The sequence below is a fragment of the Contarinia nasturtii genome, unplaced genomic scaffold (assembly GCF_009176525.2).
Source record: "Contarinia nasturtii isolate CC-2019 unplaced genomic scaffold, AAFC_CNas_1.1 Cnas_scaffold_285, whole genome shotgun sequence".
NCBI classification, from domain to species: domain Eukaryota; kingdom Metazoa; phylum Arthropoda; class Insecta; order Diptera; family Cecidomyiidae; genus Contarinia; species Contarinia nasturtii.
In genome coordinates, this window is record NW_022197640.1 from 6,319,412 (window position 1) to 6,337,034 (window position 17,623).

The 17,623-nt window shown below is 32.8% G+C and overlaps 4 protein-coding genes across 11 annotated transcripts; 1 reads left to right on the forward strand and 3 right to left on the reverse strand.

Annotated features, from left to right (window-relative positions):
• Positions 1-54: 54 nt before the first annotated feature.
• LOC116337544 (cytohesin-1-like) lies at positions 55-2,361 on the reverse strand. Its single transcript, XM_031762201.1, has 3 exons — positions 1,621-2,361; positions 1,206-1,528; positions 55-1,129 (listed from the first exon to the last, which is right to left on the reverse strand). Exons 1-3 carry the CDS (start codon positions 2,126-2,128, stop codon positions 734-736), a joined length of 1,227 nt encoding a protein of 408 aa, XP_031618061.1. The 5' UTR covers positions 2,129-2,361; the 3' UTR covers positions 55-733.
• A 316-nt stretch (positions 2,362-2,677) lies between these two features.
• Positions 2,678-4,371, forward strand: LOC116337556 (60S ribosomal protein L8). Its single transcript, XM_031762218.1, has 4 exons — positions 2,678-2,790; positions 3,129-3,275; positions 3,469-3,902; positions 4,031-4,371. The coding sequence occupies exons 2-4, from the start codon at positions 3,138-3,140 to the stop codon at positions 4,233-4,235; spliced, it is 777 nt and encodes a 258-aa protein (XP_031618078.1). The 5' UTR covers positions 2,678-2,790; positions 3,129-3,137; the 3' UTR covers positions 4,236-4,371.
• Positions 4,372-4,860: 489 nt separating this feature from the next.
• Positions 4,861-7,844, reverse strand: LOC116337561 (NEDD4 family-interacting protein 1). Of its 5 annotated transcripts, none has more exons than XM_031762234.1 (2): positions 6,836-6,953; positions 4,861-6,218 (listed from the first exon to the last, which is right to left on the reverse strand). In XM_031762234.1, the coding sequence occupies exon 2, from the start codon at positions 6,193-6,195 to the stop codon at positions 5,584-5,586; it is 612 nt and encodes a 203-aa protein (XP_031618094.1). In that variant the 5' UTR covers positions 6,196-6,218; positions 6,836-6,953; the 3' UTR covers positions 4,861-5,583. The 5 variants fall into 5 exon arrangements, with proteins under 5 accessions (XP_031618094.1, XP_031618092.1, XP_031618093.1 ...); XM_031762232.1 differs by lacking the exon at positions 6,836-6,953 and adding an exon at positions 6,433-6,555; XM_031762233.1 differs by lacking the exon at positions 6,836-6,953 and adding an exon at positions 6,352-6,440.
• Positions 7,845-9,306: 1,462 nt separating this feature from the next.
• On the reverse strand, positions 9,307-17,312 carry LOC116337517 (high affinity cAMP-specific and IBMX-insensitive 3',5'-cyclic phosphodiesterase 8). Of its 4 annotated transcripts, XM_031762144.1 has the most exons (16): positions 16,806-17,312; positions 16,580-16,700; positions 14,007-14,141; positions 13,501-13,703; positions 13,098-13,157; positions 12,536-12,593; positions 12,356-12,451; positions 11,894-12,004; positions 11,378-11,753; positions 11,204-11,313; positions 10,950-11,120; positions 10,634-10,857; positions 10,412-10,538; positions 10,198-10,299; positions 9,705-10,096; positions 9,307-9,625 (listed from the first exon to the last, which is right to left on the reverse strand). In XM_031762144.1, exons 3-16 carry the CDS (start codon positions 14,046-14,048, stop codon positions 9,385-9,387), a joined length of 2,313 nt encoding a protein of 770 aa, XP_031618004.1. In that variant the 5' UTR covers positions 14,049-14,141; positions 16,580-16,700; positions 16,806-17,312; the 3' UTR covers positions 9,307-9,384. The 4 variants fall into 4 exon arrangements, with proteins under 4 accessions (XP_031618004.1, XP_031618003.1, XP_031618005.1 ...); XM_031762143.1 differs by lacking the exon at positions 16,580-16,700; XM_031762145.1 differs by lacking the exons at positions 16,580-16,700; positions 16,806-17,312 and adding an exon at positions 14,988-15,639.
• Between the last annotated feature and the right edge of the window lie 311 nt (positions 17,313-17,623).

The window sequence follows — 17,623 nt, forward strand, 5'->3', positions numbered from 1 at the left end:
TTTCAACGAAAAAACAAAACTTGAAACTGTATCGTTACAATTGTTTTGTGTATACAAAACGATTTTTTTATGATGAACAACATTTAAATGAATAGAATGACATATTTCTAAACAATTCACGGGGATGAATGAATGACAATGAATTAAAATATATATATAAAGAAGGAACAAGTTGTGATTTGTTTTTAAACATGCGATATTTGTACGTAAATAGTGTATATATAGCTGCTCTTAATTTAAAAATTCATAATACTTTTTTTTGTATTTAACATATGTGGTGTCGGCGGAATTGTATTGAGTAATCGGTAAATCTAAGCTAATTTTGTGGATGAGAAGCAGTTAAGGAACACAAATTTTCTTGGGAAATAACATTTCTGGCACAAATGTATTGAATTCGATTTTCAATAACACAGAGAAAAGAAACTGTGGTAGAACATGGTGAAAGTGCAAAAACATATATGAAATGTTTGAAGAAGTAAAAAAATTACGCTATGGTTACCACAGAATATGTGTAACTCATTCGATGCGATAAAAATATGTGTGATTGTTCAAAAGAAAAAAAAATCTACGTCAGTTAACTACAATTGTACCACAGTTTCTTTTTCTGAAAAAAATTGATGAAAAGTGTATCGAAGTCGTTTATGTCTAAACCAATTCGTTAGGTAAGTATAAATCTCGGAAATTGTTCGATTCGATTTGTTGCACATACGTTGATGCCATGTTGATTTTTTTATTAGCTCATTGTGAGCGCTTTTTTCTTTCGTTGCACCAAAATATCATAGAACGGATTATGCGAAATGGATTGTGTTAATCGATTGATCCATTCTTGTTTGTCTTCATCGGTGGCCGCCGACATTCTATAAACGGAATGTTTGCCCTCAACCACTTTACCCTCTGAATCAGTTTTACATGCTTTAATAATGTCCGCACCACCACATGCATACAATTCAAAACAGTGTGGTTTACTTCGATCTTGGATCTCTCGCACTCGAATATTCTCCAATGGAATAATACCTCTTGGCTCCTTGTCCGTCGTATATTCGAAGTAATATAAGCAATTGTCATTCAAAATGAACCATCTTCGTTTCCACGATTTGTACCTGCCGCCTTGTTTCCACAGCCATCCCTCCTAATCGGGGTGAAAACAAAATTATAAATAAATAAAGCCGTCAATGTTTTTCGATGAATGAAAAATAAATATGTACCTTGTCGGGATTGAAAAAGGTGTGCATCAAATCGTTTCCATCGTCTTGTGGTATTTTAAATGGTTCGGTTCTAATGGATTCATATAGTGATTCAAGTAGTTCTCGTGGTAAATCACCGCCATTATTAATGCCACGATTCATTGATATGAATTGATCAATACTTGGCTTATCCTTTACCGATGGATTATGTAATGACGTATTCAGCATGATTATTGCAAAACTTAGCACATAACATGTATCTGTGTTGGTGAATATATCTGGATTTAATTGACAATAGCGTTGTGCAAAACACTCCATCATTCGATCGATTTTTTGCGCTTCGCCTGATAAATATCCAAAGATAAGATACGTTTGAATTAACACTTGCTTTCGTATTTAAACTCCAAAGATAAAATACACTTGAATCAACACTTACCAGGCAATCGAAACGACCAAAGAAATTGTCGCAGAGCTTGTACCAATATTAAATTTGTAAAATCGTGTAGTTCAACGAATGCCTTTAGCACCTGTTCATTGAAATCACTTTTTTCGCCTAAATAATCACCGATGGCCGTTTTATTTAAACCTTCGCCTTTGTACAAAAAATGCGCAATATCCTGGGCATCCATGTGCAATAAATTGTTTTCACATAAGTATTCGATGCCCTTTTTCGGATCCATATTAAACTTTTTTCGACCGATCGACATTTGTTTGTCTTTATTTGAGTGCTTGCAATCGTCTTGTGAGTCGAGAGCCTCCATTTCAGCGACCACTTCACATAATTCATCTTTTATTTGTTGTATCTCCAGCAATAATTCCTGTTTTCGTTTACGTATCTCTATTAGGAGCTTTTGTTGGTCGGGTGACATCTCAGGCAGCGTAGATCCGTGATGGTTTATTGCTGATAATGTTGCATACGAACAATTATCCAATACGCTTAACATTTTGTTGTATGATATTTTTTTCTTCTTCTTCTTCTCTCGTTCAGTTCAATTTATTACTTTTTATTTTATTAATATGAATGAAATACTTTAAAATAATACTATCCACAGATACAATACACATTCAATTGGCAAACAATACAATTTTCATTACGTCTACAATTACTGTTGTTATTCTATATTACAAAACACTTTGTTTTTAATATAGAAACTTACAACTATGTGCAATGACAACAGAGACCTCTCCCATATAATTTCTAGTGTGGCCCTTTTTACCAATTTTCAACGAAACGACTACCATTCATCTTCACATATATTTGTCTCGTTCATCCCATTGGGATTTTCACTATTCCACTCGGAATATAGATGAGTCATTTTAATATTTTTGCAGAACGAAAAAAAAAACAGTTTTTACAAAAAAACGAAAGATGTTTGTAATTTTTTCTTATAAACTCCAAAATATTTTATTTTTCGAAAAGAAAAAAGAAATTTTTTCGCGGAAGCATAACGAAACAGGTTTTGACATTTACATTATAGTTTTGGTGTTGCCTGATTTATAACGTATATGGAAAATGAGTGAATTTTGACGGCAACCATGTTTTACTCGTGTTAACTGAACTGTCAGCCAATCTAACCTCTTTCTTTTTCTAAAGTAACTACATTCGGTACGTACGGCTATAAAAATTTGTTCCGTAAAAATCGAAAAATTTCATCAATATTTTCGATCATCGGCCACTGAAAATATTATTAAATCGTTTCTAATTGTATTAATTTTTGCTCTAAATACAAATTTTTCTACTTTGTACGATTTTTTTCAAAGAAATTTTCCATTTTTGTCGCACATTAACATTGGTCGTGTTTTACTAAGTATTTTGCTAAGTTTTGACTTGGCTGTGCAAAGTGAAATGTGAACTTATATTGAAATTGGAATCCCATTGAAAACATGTGTGATCAACAATAAATTTATGTTTTGCCAACTCTTTCTATTTCAATCAAAATTTAGATTATCAGAATGGGTCGTGTTATTCGCGCTCAGCGTAAAGGAGCTGGATCAGTTTTCGTAGCCCATACGAAAAAACGGAAGGGAGCCGCCAAATTGCGTTCATTGGATTACGCTGAACGTCATGGTTACATCAAGGGTGTAGTGAAGGTATTAACCTTACTTTTAATCAAAATAAAAACGTGTTTAAAATTAAATGAAAGTGTTTAAAATGTAATTTGAATTGTGATTAATTGTGATTTAAAAAAGGCCATCAATTCAGTTCATTATTGAACACATGTGTTTTGTTTATCAATCGATGTTTGACATTTGAATAACACAATTTTCATCGTTGATTTTTTAGGAAGTCGTTCATGACCCAGGTCGTGGTGCACCACTTGCCCTCGTGCACTTCCGCGATCCATACCGCTACAAAATTCGCAAGGAAGTTTTCATTGCCCCAGAAGGTTTGTACACTGGCCAATTTGTGTACTGCGGAAAGAAAGCCACTTTGCAAATCGGCAATGTGATGCCATTGAGCCAAATGCCAGAAGGTACCATTGTTTGCAATTTGGAAGAAAAGACCGGTGATCGTGGACGTTTAGCCCGTACATCTGGAAACTATGCAACAGTTATTGCCCACAATCCAGACACACGTAAAACTCGTGTCAAGTTGCCATCGGGCGCTAAAAAAGTTGTACCATCAAACAACCGTGCTATGGTTGGTATTGTTGCTGGCGGTGGACGTATCGACAAACCAATCTTGAAAGCTGGTCGTGCTTACCACAAATACAAAGTGTACGTATTTAATCGATTTATTCACATATTTAGAATGATGAATGTGACTAAGAGAAATATTACCATATTCAAAGTCGAATCATTTGTTAGAGTATTTATAATATTTTATTTTGTTTTCTTTTTTTTAGTAAGCGTAACTGCTGGCCAAAGGTTCGTGGTGTGGCTATGAACCCCGTTGAGCATCCTCACGGTGGTGGTAACCATCAACACATTGGTAAAGCCTCGACTGTCAAACGAGGAACATCGGCCGGTCGTAAAGTTGGTCTCATTGCTGCCCGTCGTACCGGTAGAATCCGTGGTGGTAAAGCAGAAACAAAGAAAGAAGCTAAATAAACACAATACCATCATCATCATCGTGTTTCAGCTCCCCGTGTTTTGTTCTACAATATACAAATTGTTTGTGTGTATGTCGAACATAATAATAAATGGATAAATTTTATTATTAAAACGTACATTTACGAATTCATCATTGAATTGTTTTATTTATTGTTTTTCGTTTCTATTTTCCATTGCAACTGCTGTCATTGCCATTTATATAGATGACATTTCCACGTGTGAATTATCATTATCATGTCAAATATTTCTGTGTGTGTGTCATACATAACTGCTCATTGTTCAATCTATTTAATTGAAAAGAAGCATGTTAATCGACAATCGATTATCCATTTTTTATACGACATTTTGATGATAGTCCCAAGAGGGACAAATGAAAACATATTTGTCACATGTATTTACCAACAATTTTTTTCTCTTGCTTTCCATAACATTTTGTTATACTGAATTAGCGAAATTGCACATATTTTCAAAGCTTTCTTGATTCAAGAGAAATTTTATTCCCTTTACTCCATTAACTACCACAGCCTTGCGAAACAGAGAAAGAAAAAAAAATAAGAAAAAAAATGAATATTAAATGGGCCTGAAATTGATTTAAAAATGAATAAATGAAATACTCTGCGTCTAGGTTTGCTCTTTTGTTTATTTTTATAGTAAAATTCATTTTGCCTTACCACTAAAACATTTATCTCAGCCTAAACATCTTAATACAATTCTAATGACTCATGACGTTGTGAAGTATAGCACATATCATTAGATAAAAAACCAAATATATCATTTTCATTTAAAAAAAAGGTAAGAGAAGTTGAAAGAAAGAGATTGTGAAAATAAAAATACTGCAATAAGAATATTTCGTGAACTAAATTTGGCCCATCTCACTGCAGTCGAACAAAAAAGGAAACTGACTGAACATTTGCACGGTACACATTGCATTTGAGTTTCGTTGCATCCTCTGACCAGTAGAATTTATTCGAAAAAAAAAATAAAAGAGAACATAATATTTAAAAAAAAATAAAGAAAATCTGATAAAATTGCACATATCACTATATAATTCATTCATATTTTACTCAAACGTATGACAATGAAAATGTTCATTCAATTTCACCTTGATAAAACTCATGTGAATTTGAAGCGATTGGTGTATATGTGTGTATGTGTAAATTGCCTCTTCAATGGATCAAACATGGAAAAAGTTCAAAATATCTTAACGAAATAAAGAATGACACATTCGAGATTAAACTTTCTTATGTTGTCTTTCACAGTAGTCTTCAGATCAGAAAGTTCTGAAAAGTTTCATTGTTTTTATTGTTGTTGTTGCTTAAATGCGCCAAGATGGATCGGTCGTTTTCTAGTAAAAGAATAACAATCGTTCTTGCGCTGATGCGGACAGTAAACGCCATGTTCGTTTAATGCTGACATATTGAACTAATGCCCGTACACAGATCAAAAATCCAAAGGCCATTATTAACCACCATAGCCATGAATTTTCATGCGATGCCAGATCGGTGTTGTGTTTTACAATAAGTGTCCATTTGGCTAATGATAGACCAAATCCTGAGAGAGCACCATAACGAGCGGCAATTGTGTGACAAAAGCATGTCAACATCAAAAAACCTATCCAATTGAATATGAATGCAATCAGAAATGCGGTTACGAAAATTATATCTGTGCCCAATAAACTATTATCGGATGTTATATTTTCCGGATCTGTGGTATCGGATAGTGCAATAAATGTCACATTTGCTGGATTTGGATGTGGTGGTGGGCATACCGATGGCGGTAAGATTGCTTGTTGAAGAATTGGTTCCCCGTGTAGACTTTTTTCCAACTGAACTTCCTCGTATGTGGGCAATTTGCTCGGTTCAATTGGACCGGTCGATGTATAATCGCCTGCCTCATATGGTGGCGGCGCTGTAAAATCGGCCTTTGGTGGCGGTATATTATCAGGTTGTGGTGCCATTATTTTGATTAAAATTTATTCAACTGAAACAAAGAGAATACAACAATTGTAAATTAGTCACTCAATTAAATTAACAAAATATTTTTAGATATAGACTAGATGGGTGGCAAGAAAAAAACCACATGCAAAATTTCACTCTATCTCTCTTACTCTTACACTCTTGACTATCAACCAACACGACCATTAATATTTTCACACATATCGCTTTTTCTCCAATTACATGATGTTTTTTTTCACCTGTGTGTTTACTTCAAAGAATTCTGCAACAAAAAAACAAAACCCATTGTTGTTGACTGTTTCTGTTTTTCAACAGTTTGCAACCGAATCATATATATATATTCTTTCGTGCGTTTCATTCAATCTATGGCACTTGGTTCCAGTGGTGCTTCAATATTTTGATGTAGTCCAACAACAATATAATTTACAAAACTTGACGATTGCGCAAAATACACTCTTTTCCATCCACTTGGGTATACTTGGATATATAAAATGTGTAAAGTAAACACAACCTCGGTTCCGTGAACAATTGAACGTGCATGAGTGTGCTTGTTTGTATATGTTTTAGTTTTTTTTTTCTTCCGTCAATCACCACAAGAATATATACCATAAACACACAACCATAAACATACAATAACCATACCATGGCCTTCAGCTGGTGAAACGATTGATTGAAAAAATGATTTCAACGTTGAAAAATAAATATCGGAAAAAAATGCATACAACCATTATGATACATTAAACAGGTAGCCGCAATTAAAATGACTTTTTATCGTGTACAATGGTAATCATCGGCGGGATCACTGTTGCATTGCATGCTATGACGAAAATAGAGAGAGAGCGCGAACGTAAATTTCTATATTGCGTTGTGAGTGTTGGCAAGCAATAAATAAATCAAACGTGTTGGAAATGCAAAGTCTCTCAAAATAAAATCATTTAAATAATAAATTATCAAACATTTCGTTCCGAGTTCGATGCGATTTCGTGACTTTACTACAAATCTGTGACGCACTTTAAATTCAATGTTCTGTCTATCTGCCGTTCGTTCTGTTTTCTCTCATTTTCCACAAATTCTGATATTCATCAATTGCAATAGGGTTACATTTCAATTTCGATTTTCATCGCCGCGAACACTTTTTTCTCTTTATTTGCCAATTTAAATTAGATCGAAATTATACAGCACCATATATACTTACCAATCGCTTGAATATCAATTGTTGAACAGAAATATTAAACTGTGTGTTGTTTTGACTAGAATTTGCCAAGTCAAATCAAATAAAACTGTTTGTTCTGTTTTTTTTTATTTGTTTGTACGTAATTGTTGTCTGACAAAACTCGTCTTTTCATGTATTATTATGTTTTTTTTTTATTTGTATTGAAGGGGATTTGAAAAATTAAAATAGACATTCACAGTGGCCACTGTAAATAATTACAGCGATTGCAGTATTCAATAGTGCAATTCAATAGATTATCAAATGTAAAATAGCTTTCTCTAAATAAAAATTGTCGACACCGTGATGTAATACAGAGACAAAAAAAATACGATAAAAATCACTATTCAATTTGATAGACTTGAATTGTTTCTTCAATTGTTTGTTGACAATGCGATTTTCTTCTCAATAGTATTAAAAATAAAAAATAAACTTGTTTTTTTCCCTATTCCCCACTTATAACTAATATGAGTGTACGACGGTAATGCCAATATTGTTACTTTCAACTCTAGATGTCGAATACATGCAGATTGAACAATAGATGGCGCTGCCTATTAAATCGTGTACATAGATTATATTCCGTTGAAAGTTGAAATTTCAAATTACATAAAAAGTAATTCTATCGGTTCAGTAAAATTTTAGTTGATAATGATGAAAAAAGACTGTTTTCTCGAACTTAATTTAAATCATCGAAATAAAATCAATCTTTCGACAAATAATACAATATCTATATATATCTATCACTATAGTGGGTGTTTGGTGTTAGTTTTTTTATCAATTTTAATTGGTTTCAAATAAAAAAAAATACAATCCATTTACAATGCGACGAAAAAATGAATGCTCCATGATCTGTGTTTCATCCAGTCATTTTTCACAAAATCACCCAACATTTAAATATTTCCATTCAATGTCAAAATTAAATGCAAGAGATGGCATTTAAAAATGTCAAAATGACAAAAATAAACGATTCAGAAATGAGTCTTTATAAAATGATCTATTATAGATGAAATTGATTGTCGCAATTATTCACACAGGTCGATGTTAATCACGTCATTAATTGCTAATTTCCAATTAGCAAGCGCACGCATAATAATATTTATTGCAAAAATGAGCTGGCCTTGTTTTTATGGAAAGTTGCATTCAGCAAACGCACATTGAACCTGTTACTGTGGATAATTTTCGAAAATTAATACAGCAATTCTTCGATCAAAATTGAACGACATTTTAGGTTCCATTTAAAAAAATATAAACCTGCTTAAATTACATTGAAATAGCAAGACAGAGATAGTGGGTGAGTGAGATAGAGAGAGAGCGAGAGAGAGAGAATTCGAAATGAATGCGTTAATTTTGTTATAGTTATTTTTTGTCTCGTTCGCTCTCTATCGACATTTTCTGTACTACAGAGCGACAACATCAAACAAATAAATGTTTTAAATTGATGATCAATTAGTGTGTTAATTTGAAATTGATAGTATTACGTTAATGAACACAAAAGAATAAGAAGACATCAGTGTTTGTAACTAAATAAATGGCCAATTTACTGTTGTAAATTGTATTTGTAATTTCCAAGATCTAGTTAGACTTAACAAGTCTATCGGGCCCAATATGGGAATTTCTGTTCGATTATTCCATCTAAGTCAAGTTGGTGAGAATTGCGAAAGGAAAAAAAAATGCGAATTCTCATATTTGTCAAATGTTTTTGATCTCGATATTTTTGCGATACGCAAAAAAAAATCGACAACAACAACGCCAAGAATTTTGATTGAATGATGGAAAATCTACACTTACAAGATATTTTTGTCAGTTGATCAATCCATTGAAATATATAAAAACACAAAATTTCGTATGTTTTAATTCCATGCGGCTGTATGTCAAAACAACCAATTAAAAATGTCGAAATAAATACAAGAAATCTAAAATATATATTATATATATGTGTGTGTGTATATTTGTATATATAAACTGATGTATTCGTATTGATTCAAGAAGATAGTTGCGCATCTTGTTGTTTCCATTGTAGGTAATTGTATTCCATACAGGTGATTAGTTGTGGCATACGAATAAAACTGTCCCATGCTTTCATCATATCTTGAATGATAAATTCAATGAAACCAATTTGACTTTTTGCTATGCTACATGTTGTTCGATCAAACATTGGCATCACAATCGGTAAACCGATCCTCTTCTCTTCGTCCGTTTGAGTAAAGTATTCTTCGGCAATTCTGTGTGTTTGTGTGGGCGTGGGTGATTAATAAACTATATTACCAATATTTGTTTGATTTAATCGTGTTTTACAATTACCTTTCGGCCCATTCGGCACAAAAACGGAATGGTCTCGCCGGATTGCTTACATCGGCACATTTGATTAACATCCGTCTAATTAACATATGATTATCATCGGAATCGGTATGTACTTCGTGTTCATTTTCTGCTCCAAAAACGCTTACAAATTTGGCCAAATGTTCAAAGTGTCGGGTCATCTCTGTTGCCAAAATCATATCAATTATAACGGATCGCACCAGTTTATAAGTTTCTCGATCTAAATTTTTGAAGATATTTATTTTATCATCGTTCAAAGTCAAATGAAACATGAGAGCAGCATGATGAGACTCAAGAACACAACTATCATTATACAATATGGCCAGTGAACTATTTGAATTGCATAAAAATGCCGATGAACGGCCCGGGTGATCCTGTAATTTACAAAAAAAAAAACAACAACAACAGAAATGTTACGTGTCTGAAATGAAGTGAATTTGAGTTTGGACGTGAGAAAATCGATCGTATGCATTACAATGTCATGGGCTGCAGCTGATATTAGGGCGGTTGCTTCGTCGATTCGATCCATTAATTGACTATCTCTTTGTTGTAGTTTACATAGGAAAACTGCTGTCGCCTGAAACCAAAGAGTGTGTTAGCGTTTGCGGTGCGTACATGCCAGTGTATGGCTTAATGCTTAAGTGTGTTCAGAGTTCAATAGATGCCGAAGCGGCATTTCATTAACCTACTTGCATAACATCGGCGGCATGTGTACTTGTGTGATATGTATTTGTTGAATGATAGTGAGCCTCAATTACGCTTAACCAAGCCTTGCACGTTTTCTCGTCAATGTTGAATGCTGCAAATACTTCAAATCTGCCAACACGATGAAATATTAATGAAAACTTGAAGAATTACATCAATCAACGTCGCTTAAAAAAAATGTCAATTAGATTATAATAATTAACCACCTGCGAAATAATTCCATGCCTAAATAAACCAATGGATGACGTTCACTAATTTGCTCCAGGCGAAATATATCGAAATTCCAGTCTAGACAAGTTTGAAGTAAATCATTCACAATTGAGTTGCCTTTCCCTTTCAATGGCAACAATAATGAACCTTGACGATTTGTCGATCGCACCACAGAATCATTTGAACTACGACGAGATGATAGAGTGTTTGAAGGTCCTTGCTAAAATGAAGATAACAACAACAACACAAACAGTAACAATTAAAAATCAATTCGAATAATTGTTATTCAATCAATAAAATTAAGTCGCTTACCGACAATAACAACGCTCCAATTAAATCATTTGCCACTGGGTCATCGGTACGCATGTCTTTTACTTGAGGACTGTAAAGTCCTTCACGTTTTAAAAATTCCATAACTTTGTCCAATAGTTTTGCCTCATCTGGTGAACAGCTTTCTTGAACTTGACTTAAAATAGTAACCACCTTCAATTGAATTCAATCAAACATTTATGATTTTTTAGTTGATTTGAAGTGACGAAAAATAAAAGCATGTTCATCGAAATTACTTTTGTAATTGGTGCTTCAAGTGGCAGTGCAGATAATTTTGCTAAACTTGTTCGCCGTATATTTTCCGATGCTATAGACCTCGCATCAAAGCCCAGTGATGTATATGAACCTATACACGAATATAAACGAATATAAATATTGAAATAAAAACAAATCTATATCTACATATATACCGCGTCTAATGCTGCCGTGTAGTGAACCACGTGGTTCTGTATTTGGTTTTGGTATCATTGGTGATGATGATGATGATGACAATGTTTGCTGAGATTGTTGTGCGGTTAGAACAATTTGATTCGTTGTATCGGAATTGGACATATGATCTGTGATGGTTAAATTATTTGTTGTCATCTCAAATGTAATGAGAAAATGTGTCGGTTTCCGTCCAATACATGTCACAGCTACAAAATGACAATTCACATTTAAAGCGTCCGATGATTTTCGTTTAACGCACAATTTTAGATCAAATTCGGTGGACATTGATGCGGCCACGTTGATTGACTGAATGTCTAAATGAGTTACATCAACCAATGGTCGGCTCAACACTTCTTCCTTTGTTGAAATGGGTTTATTTCATATTAAAGTGGGATAAGGAATAAACAAAATACGTAGGCAGTGTATTTCTTTGTTTTTTGTCGTGTACAAAATTTGAATTTGAGCCAGCAATTTTATATGCTATGTTGCATTCTTACCACTTTGACATCGAACAATCGTTCAGCTGCTCTGTTCGCATATTGCATTCGAAATACATCGTCTGTGATTATAATTGGCTCATGATTGGCATTCAATGATGTGTATAAAACCTGTGTAAATATTAAAAAGATCGAGCAAACCTGTACACAACCATTCTATTTAAATGATCAATCCTCTCAAAAATGTACATTTTATGACGAATATTTTTCACATGCATTAAACAGACAATCATAGTGAGTCGATTTCGATTTTTACAATAAATGTTTCTAGTTTTAAATTAGAGAAAGCGAGAGAGAGAGAGAGGGAGAGATGTGAATAGACATGAATGGCTGTTTAATGTATGTTAAACATTTGCTTGACTATCTCAAAACGTGCTTTGCGTCATTTTGGTTAAGCTTATTTTGTTAGTGGCAATATTTAAATAATTTAAATGATTGTGTTCGAAAAGACGTATGTCACACCTGTTGGGTAGCAATGATGCTTTGTTGTCGAACTGCATACTGAATCTCACGTAATTTCGATATATACACCGGCAATAACTGCGATTCCATTAAACACTATATTACAATGATAAACAATTTTTATAAATAAATAATAGCCGCAAATGTCTTCCAATTGAAATGATTATACAAGCAATGTACCTTACTGTAACCAGAATCTAATAAGGACATAATGAAAGCATCATCTTTCTCGAACGTGCTAAAATTCAAATTGAATATTAAAACAGGAAGAATATAAAAGCATTCAAAATAATTGAAAAGTGATGTTGTTTATATTGCAGCTGATAAAAACTATTTCATACACAAATTCATATAATAACCCATTCATGTATTGAATAGATTTTGAATTTGAATTTTATATTCTGAATTAATTAAATGACATGATTGTGAATTTTTCAAATATTGAGAGTTAGCGTTTCATTCCATTCATTGAAAACCATACATGTCATATATTAATGAGAGGAAAAATATTTTTGATTGAAAATTATTTGGTGCGGCAATCTATAATTGAATCAGCAATTTCGTTTAAAAAATTGCATCAAATATTGATTGTAGTTATCATTATATGTTATTAGATGGAATTTGTAATGGATAAAAAAAATTCATAACTAGTCAATATCGATATTAATTTTAATATTGGACAAATGCTCACAACCTGTTGCACAAAGCTTAAGAGCTAAGAAGTAAAACAACTATTACTTACTTCGACTTGAGTAAAATGGATAATGTTGTATATTGACCTCCATTTGAAGTTTTAATGGCACTAAACAAATTGGAATAGATCCGTGGTACAACAAAATTCAAATATATGTTAATGGTTGTCATTTATTTTAAAACTGGTACATTCAAAACTGAATCGATGAGAATATAAACGTGCTACAATTTCGAGTCTTACACACATACATACGCATACATAATAATGGGCACATTTTAACTTTGATGAAACCACTTTTTTCTCCATTTTATTCAAAAATTAAATCAATTTCCTCACAATATTTTCAACCCTTATGAAAATACATAAAGCCCATTTTGCTCACGTGCGCGTGTGTGTGTGTGTACTCGTTGTTTGAAGCAAATTTATATTCTCGATCAAAACCAACACCTACCGGGCTACAGTTTCTGGATCAAGAATTGATTGTGGCAATCGACCGTCGACTATGATCAAATTGTGGCCACCATTTGTAATATTTTGAAACGATTCAATTGCTTCAGGTAATGTTTGTGATAGGAATGTGTCCATTTCAAGTCGGCTGCATGCATCTTGTAGAATATCGCAAACATCATCGTTTTTTGGAAATACTAAAAGCACCTGTTGTTTGTTTGTTTGCCGTGCGTGTGAATTAAACGCGGCCGGTTCAAAATCAATTGAAAGTTGTGGCGTTTGAGCAAGGTGACATATTATCCATAATTTACCAATTCAAAATTGATGATTATCACCAAGTGTTTCCATCATTAGAGGACATACAAAATGTGTACACATGTGTAAGTGCATTGATAGCATCACAAATGTGATAACGGAAAAAATAAACAATGAATAGATCAAAATAAACAAAATAAATTATGGCGTAGGTCGATGATATTCGACGGATGCCAAAAACTGAATTTTACTTACCCGAATCTTGTAATTGGGCGGTAATAATTTCGGATTTTTCATGTTTTATTGGCTAAAATGGCTTTTGCTATGCGATTGATGTTCGGATTGATGTCAGTTTTGATTTCAAACATAAGAACCAACTGTTTCACAAAGCTAAACAGATAATTGGCAATAAGATTGAAAATATAACAAAATTGATGTTATATAATGACCGTATAAAAAGCTTCTAACATAGAATAATATAAACAAATTAAGCGTTTCTAAACCGATTATTATTATATATGGCATGACATGAAGCTGTTTTTTTTGTTTACCCTAACAAACTAAAGATCTTAATTGAATCTTGTAATTATTCGTCGTGTAAAAAAAATCTTATCCTCCATTCAACATTTGCATTGATTATTATCGATATTAATTTTAGATTTTCGGTGATCAACGCACATTCTTATTGAGCGTGCATTAAATGTTATTATTGGTTCAGAAGGTGTGTACCAAATTGGTTGAGTGGTGTGCTCAAAACTATTTTCAACATACAAACATGTCAATTGAATTTTCTCCTTTTGACCCTCAATTATTCTACTTTATATTATTAAAACCTTGAACATAAGTGATTACATTTTACAAAAATTACATATTTATAATAGGCCTAAATAGAGTTTGAACGTGCTACGTACATACATTGAAGGCAACAAAATCCCAAGAAGAGATTAAAGAGAAGTGGAAAAAAAATTAATCAACGCAGAAAAGGTGCTCGCTCAATGCTGCTGATTTTCCATTGCAATTAAATCGTGTGTGGCAATCAACAAACAAAAGAGAAGTCTAAGTAAAATCTACATTATTTCATAATGTGTTCATGCAAAAATAGTTGTATAATAATAATCGGCCAGTTGGCTATTGAGTTATGTATCGACACACACACGTACACATACACACACACACACTTTTTTCTCACTCTCCAATGAAGTTCAATATTTATTTGTTAATAGTTTGTCATGTTACCTTTCACTTTGAAACTCAACGGTTCACTGACTAAAAAAAACACATGATCATCTTTTGATTCAATTGAAAGACGACAAATCAACAACAACCACGACAAAAAGAAACCTTTTGAAATGGCACACACAAAAACGAGCATCACATTTAACGAGGCCGAGATGTGTGGCCGGTAATGTTTGGAATATGCTTGAATTTGAGTTTGATCTCTATATTCTACAATGAAAACTATAAACATAAAATTGTTGGCAAATACAAATAAAAATGAATCTAGAATTGGTTTTTTTATTTTAAGCGCGCTTATATTGCTTTAACTTTATAGCGCTGTACGAATCAATTCATATATTTCGTACCGAAGGTGATTGGAAAAAAAGCCACACACAAAAAAATGTTGGTTTCAATCAGAATTATTGTCTTTTGCCGTTAGCGACAGTCACAGACAAAAACAATGTCTTGATTGTTGTATAAAATTGAAATAAAAAAAAAAACAATTTCATCTTTTTTATGCCATTTATCGTAGTATGCTTTACAAATTTCAAATACGGTATGCATGGGATTTTTTCCCTTCTTTTAACAACAGTAGCTTTTCGAAGAATTCCAAACAATCAACGTCAATATGGTATTTGTAATTGTTGTCATCGAATCGTTGTCATTTTCATTTCAACGACGACGACGACGAATAAAAACGAAACAAAAAAACTCCAACAAATCGCTAAAACGGGTAATTTTCACTTGTTGAGATAAATTGACCAGATGATCAATCCATAAGAACACACCGACAGAAGACTAAAATATAGGTACAATACACACGTGTAAAATATCCATATAATCGTATGAACAAGAATAATATAATCGAAATATATGGTATTACATTACACAAATGTAGTTTATATATTATCGCATAATAAATTATCAGCAATTAAATAACCGAACACACGATAGTACGAAAATAAAGAGCACATTTTTATGAAGAGACCACACATTTATAATGGACACTTTGATTTATATCGTTCATTCAATTTGCTTAAATGTACTGTTTTTAGTCTCTGTTCGTTTTTTTTTTTGGACAACAAAACCCATAATGCTTACAGTAATCAAAATCGATAAAGCATGAACGAACAACTTTTTTTCATATATATAGATTGAATTGCCGCTTTGGCTCCAATGCCAATGCTTATGATCTCAATTGAACGCACTTTGGAATGCCTCAAATCAATCTACTTCAGAATTGTTGAGCTTCGCATAGTTTTTCATTGGATTGTGTGTTTGTGTTTGTTTTGCGCGGACGCTTGTTGTTGCATTTTTCTTAGCGCAAAATTGGTATGTTTGGCTGTCTATCTGTAATCAATCGATTGGTCAAAATAGCTTCAAGCATGCCACATGATCATGTTCGAAATGTGTGCGTGGTAGGCATTGCCTACTCAATCAATGTATGTGATTAAAAGCGATATTAGATTTGGGATCATCGTTTTGTATAAACATGAGCATTGATATTGTTTCTGATTAGAATTTTGTACACTTATGAATGAACGATTATCCATCATAACAGAATGTGATTCGCATGTTATTTATTGGCGTTGATGCAGGGTTTTGTATACCTTTTGATCATTAAGCATGTTTCACTAGTGCTGTTGTTGTTTTTTTTTGCTTCGAAACTGTCCGATTTAGTTTTTTCTTCAAACGAAATCAAATGTCATTCAGTACACGGTGCTGTGACTACTAATAATATTAAATAAATCTAAAAATAATGCGTCCGATTTGATACAATCCAAATCATTTAGATTGAGTGCATTTTGCTATGATTAGATTTTATTATTCACTTACTTAAGTCCCGTTTCGAAACTTTTTTTTTTATTCACTGGTCACATGCAAGTTAAAAACAGCTTGTTTTCGTTACATTCGATATATATTTCCATTTGATATTTCCACTGTTTTTTTTTTTGTTTTTGTTCACTGATTTAATTTACTTCCATCACTTGTGATGTAGAGTGTATAATAATCTATTGTGACAAAAAAAAAGTGTTTCGTTCCTTTTTTATTTGATGTTTGAATATACGTCGTTTTTATATTATAATTTAACGTCTCTCAGTTTCGATGTCATTTGCCAAAAACGCTTAAAATCGTTGAACATCGATCATATTTTGTTTGTTTCAATTTCTTTGCGCACACATTACGCGATTTCAATTCGCTTGAATAGAACGATTTTCGTATTTTTACACTGCACATTTACATGAAAAATGTTTATTCGCATGGTATTCAGTCAATGATCAAAAATGAACTGATTTAAATCGCGCTGATTTTGCTGAATTGGAATTTTCATCGCCACACATATTTTCAAACGTGTGCACGCTAATAAAGTTTATAAAATGCTTACATTAGTTGAACAGAAAGACACATACAAACCGGCCGAAGGCGATAGACAACGAAAAGGAAAGAGAAGTAACGAACACAGTTCAGCACAGAGAGAAGATGAAGAAAAATAAAAATTTCAACGACGAAGAAGAGAAACAAAAAAATAACACACACATGGTGACTGTATGTTGGCGTGTTTTTTTTTTTTTTTTTTTTTTGTTAATAAGTTGCACGTTTTGTTGATGATGGAAATGATGATGAGAGTTGTGTAAATTTGAATAAATTTCAAA

Bases quoted from the DNA above. Each gene is read 5' to 3' on its own strand.
- LOC116337517 (XM_031762143.1), bottom strand. From the start codon at position 14,048: ATGAAAAATCCGAAATTATTACCGCCCAATTACAAGATTCGG. The intron at 13,704-14,006 runs GTAAGTAAAATT...AACAAACAACAG, and splicing joins CGCCCAATTACAAGATTCGG to GTGCTTTTAGTATTTCCAAA. The intron at 12,005-12,355 runs GTGTGACATACG...ATATTTACACAG, and splicing joins GCATCATTGCTACCCAACAG to GTTTTATACACATCATTGAA.
- LOC116337561 (XM_031762234.1), bottom strand. From the start codon at position 6,195: ATGGCACCACAACCTGATAATATACCGCCACCAAAGGCCGATTTTACA.
- LOC116337556 (XM_031762218.1), top strand. From the start codon at position 3,138: ATGGGTCGTGTTATTCGCGCTCAGCGTAAAGGAGCTGGATCAGTTTTC. The intron at 3,276-3,468 runs GTATTAACCTTA...TTGATTTTTTAG, and splicing joins ACATCAAGGGTGTAGTGAAG to GAAGTCGTTCATGACCCAGG. The intron at 3,903-4,030 runs GTACGTATTTAA...TCTTTTTTTTAG, and splicing joins GCTTACCACAAATACAAAGT to TAAGCGTAACTGCTGGCCAA.
- LOC116337544 (XM_031762201.1), bottom strand. From the start codon at position 2,128: ATGTTAAGCGTATTGGATAATTGTTCGTATGCAACATTATCAGCAATA. The intron at 1,529-1,620 runs GTAAGTGTTGAT...GATATTTATCAG, and splicing joins TTGGTCGTTTCGATTGCCTG to GCGAAGCGCAAAAAATCGAT. The intron at 1,130-1,205 runs GTACATATTTAT...CACCCCGATTAG, and splicing joins CCTTTTTCAATCCCGACAAG to GAGGGATGGCTGTGGAAACA.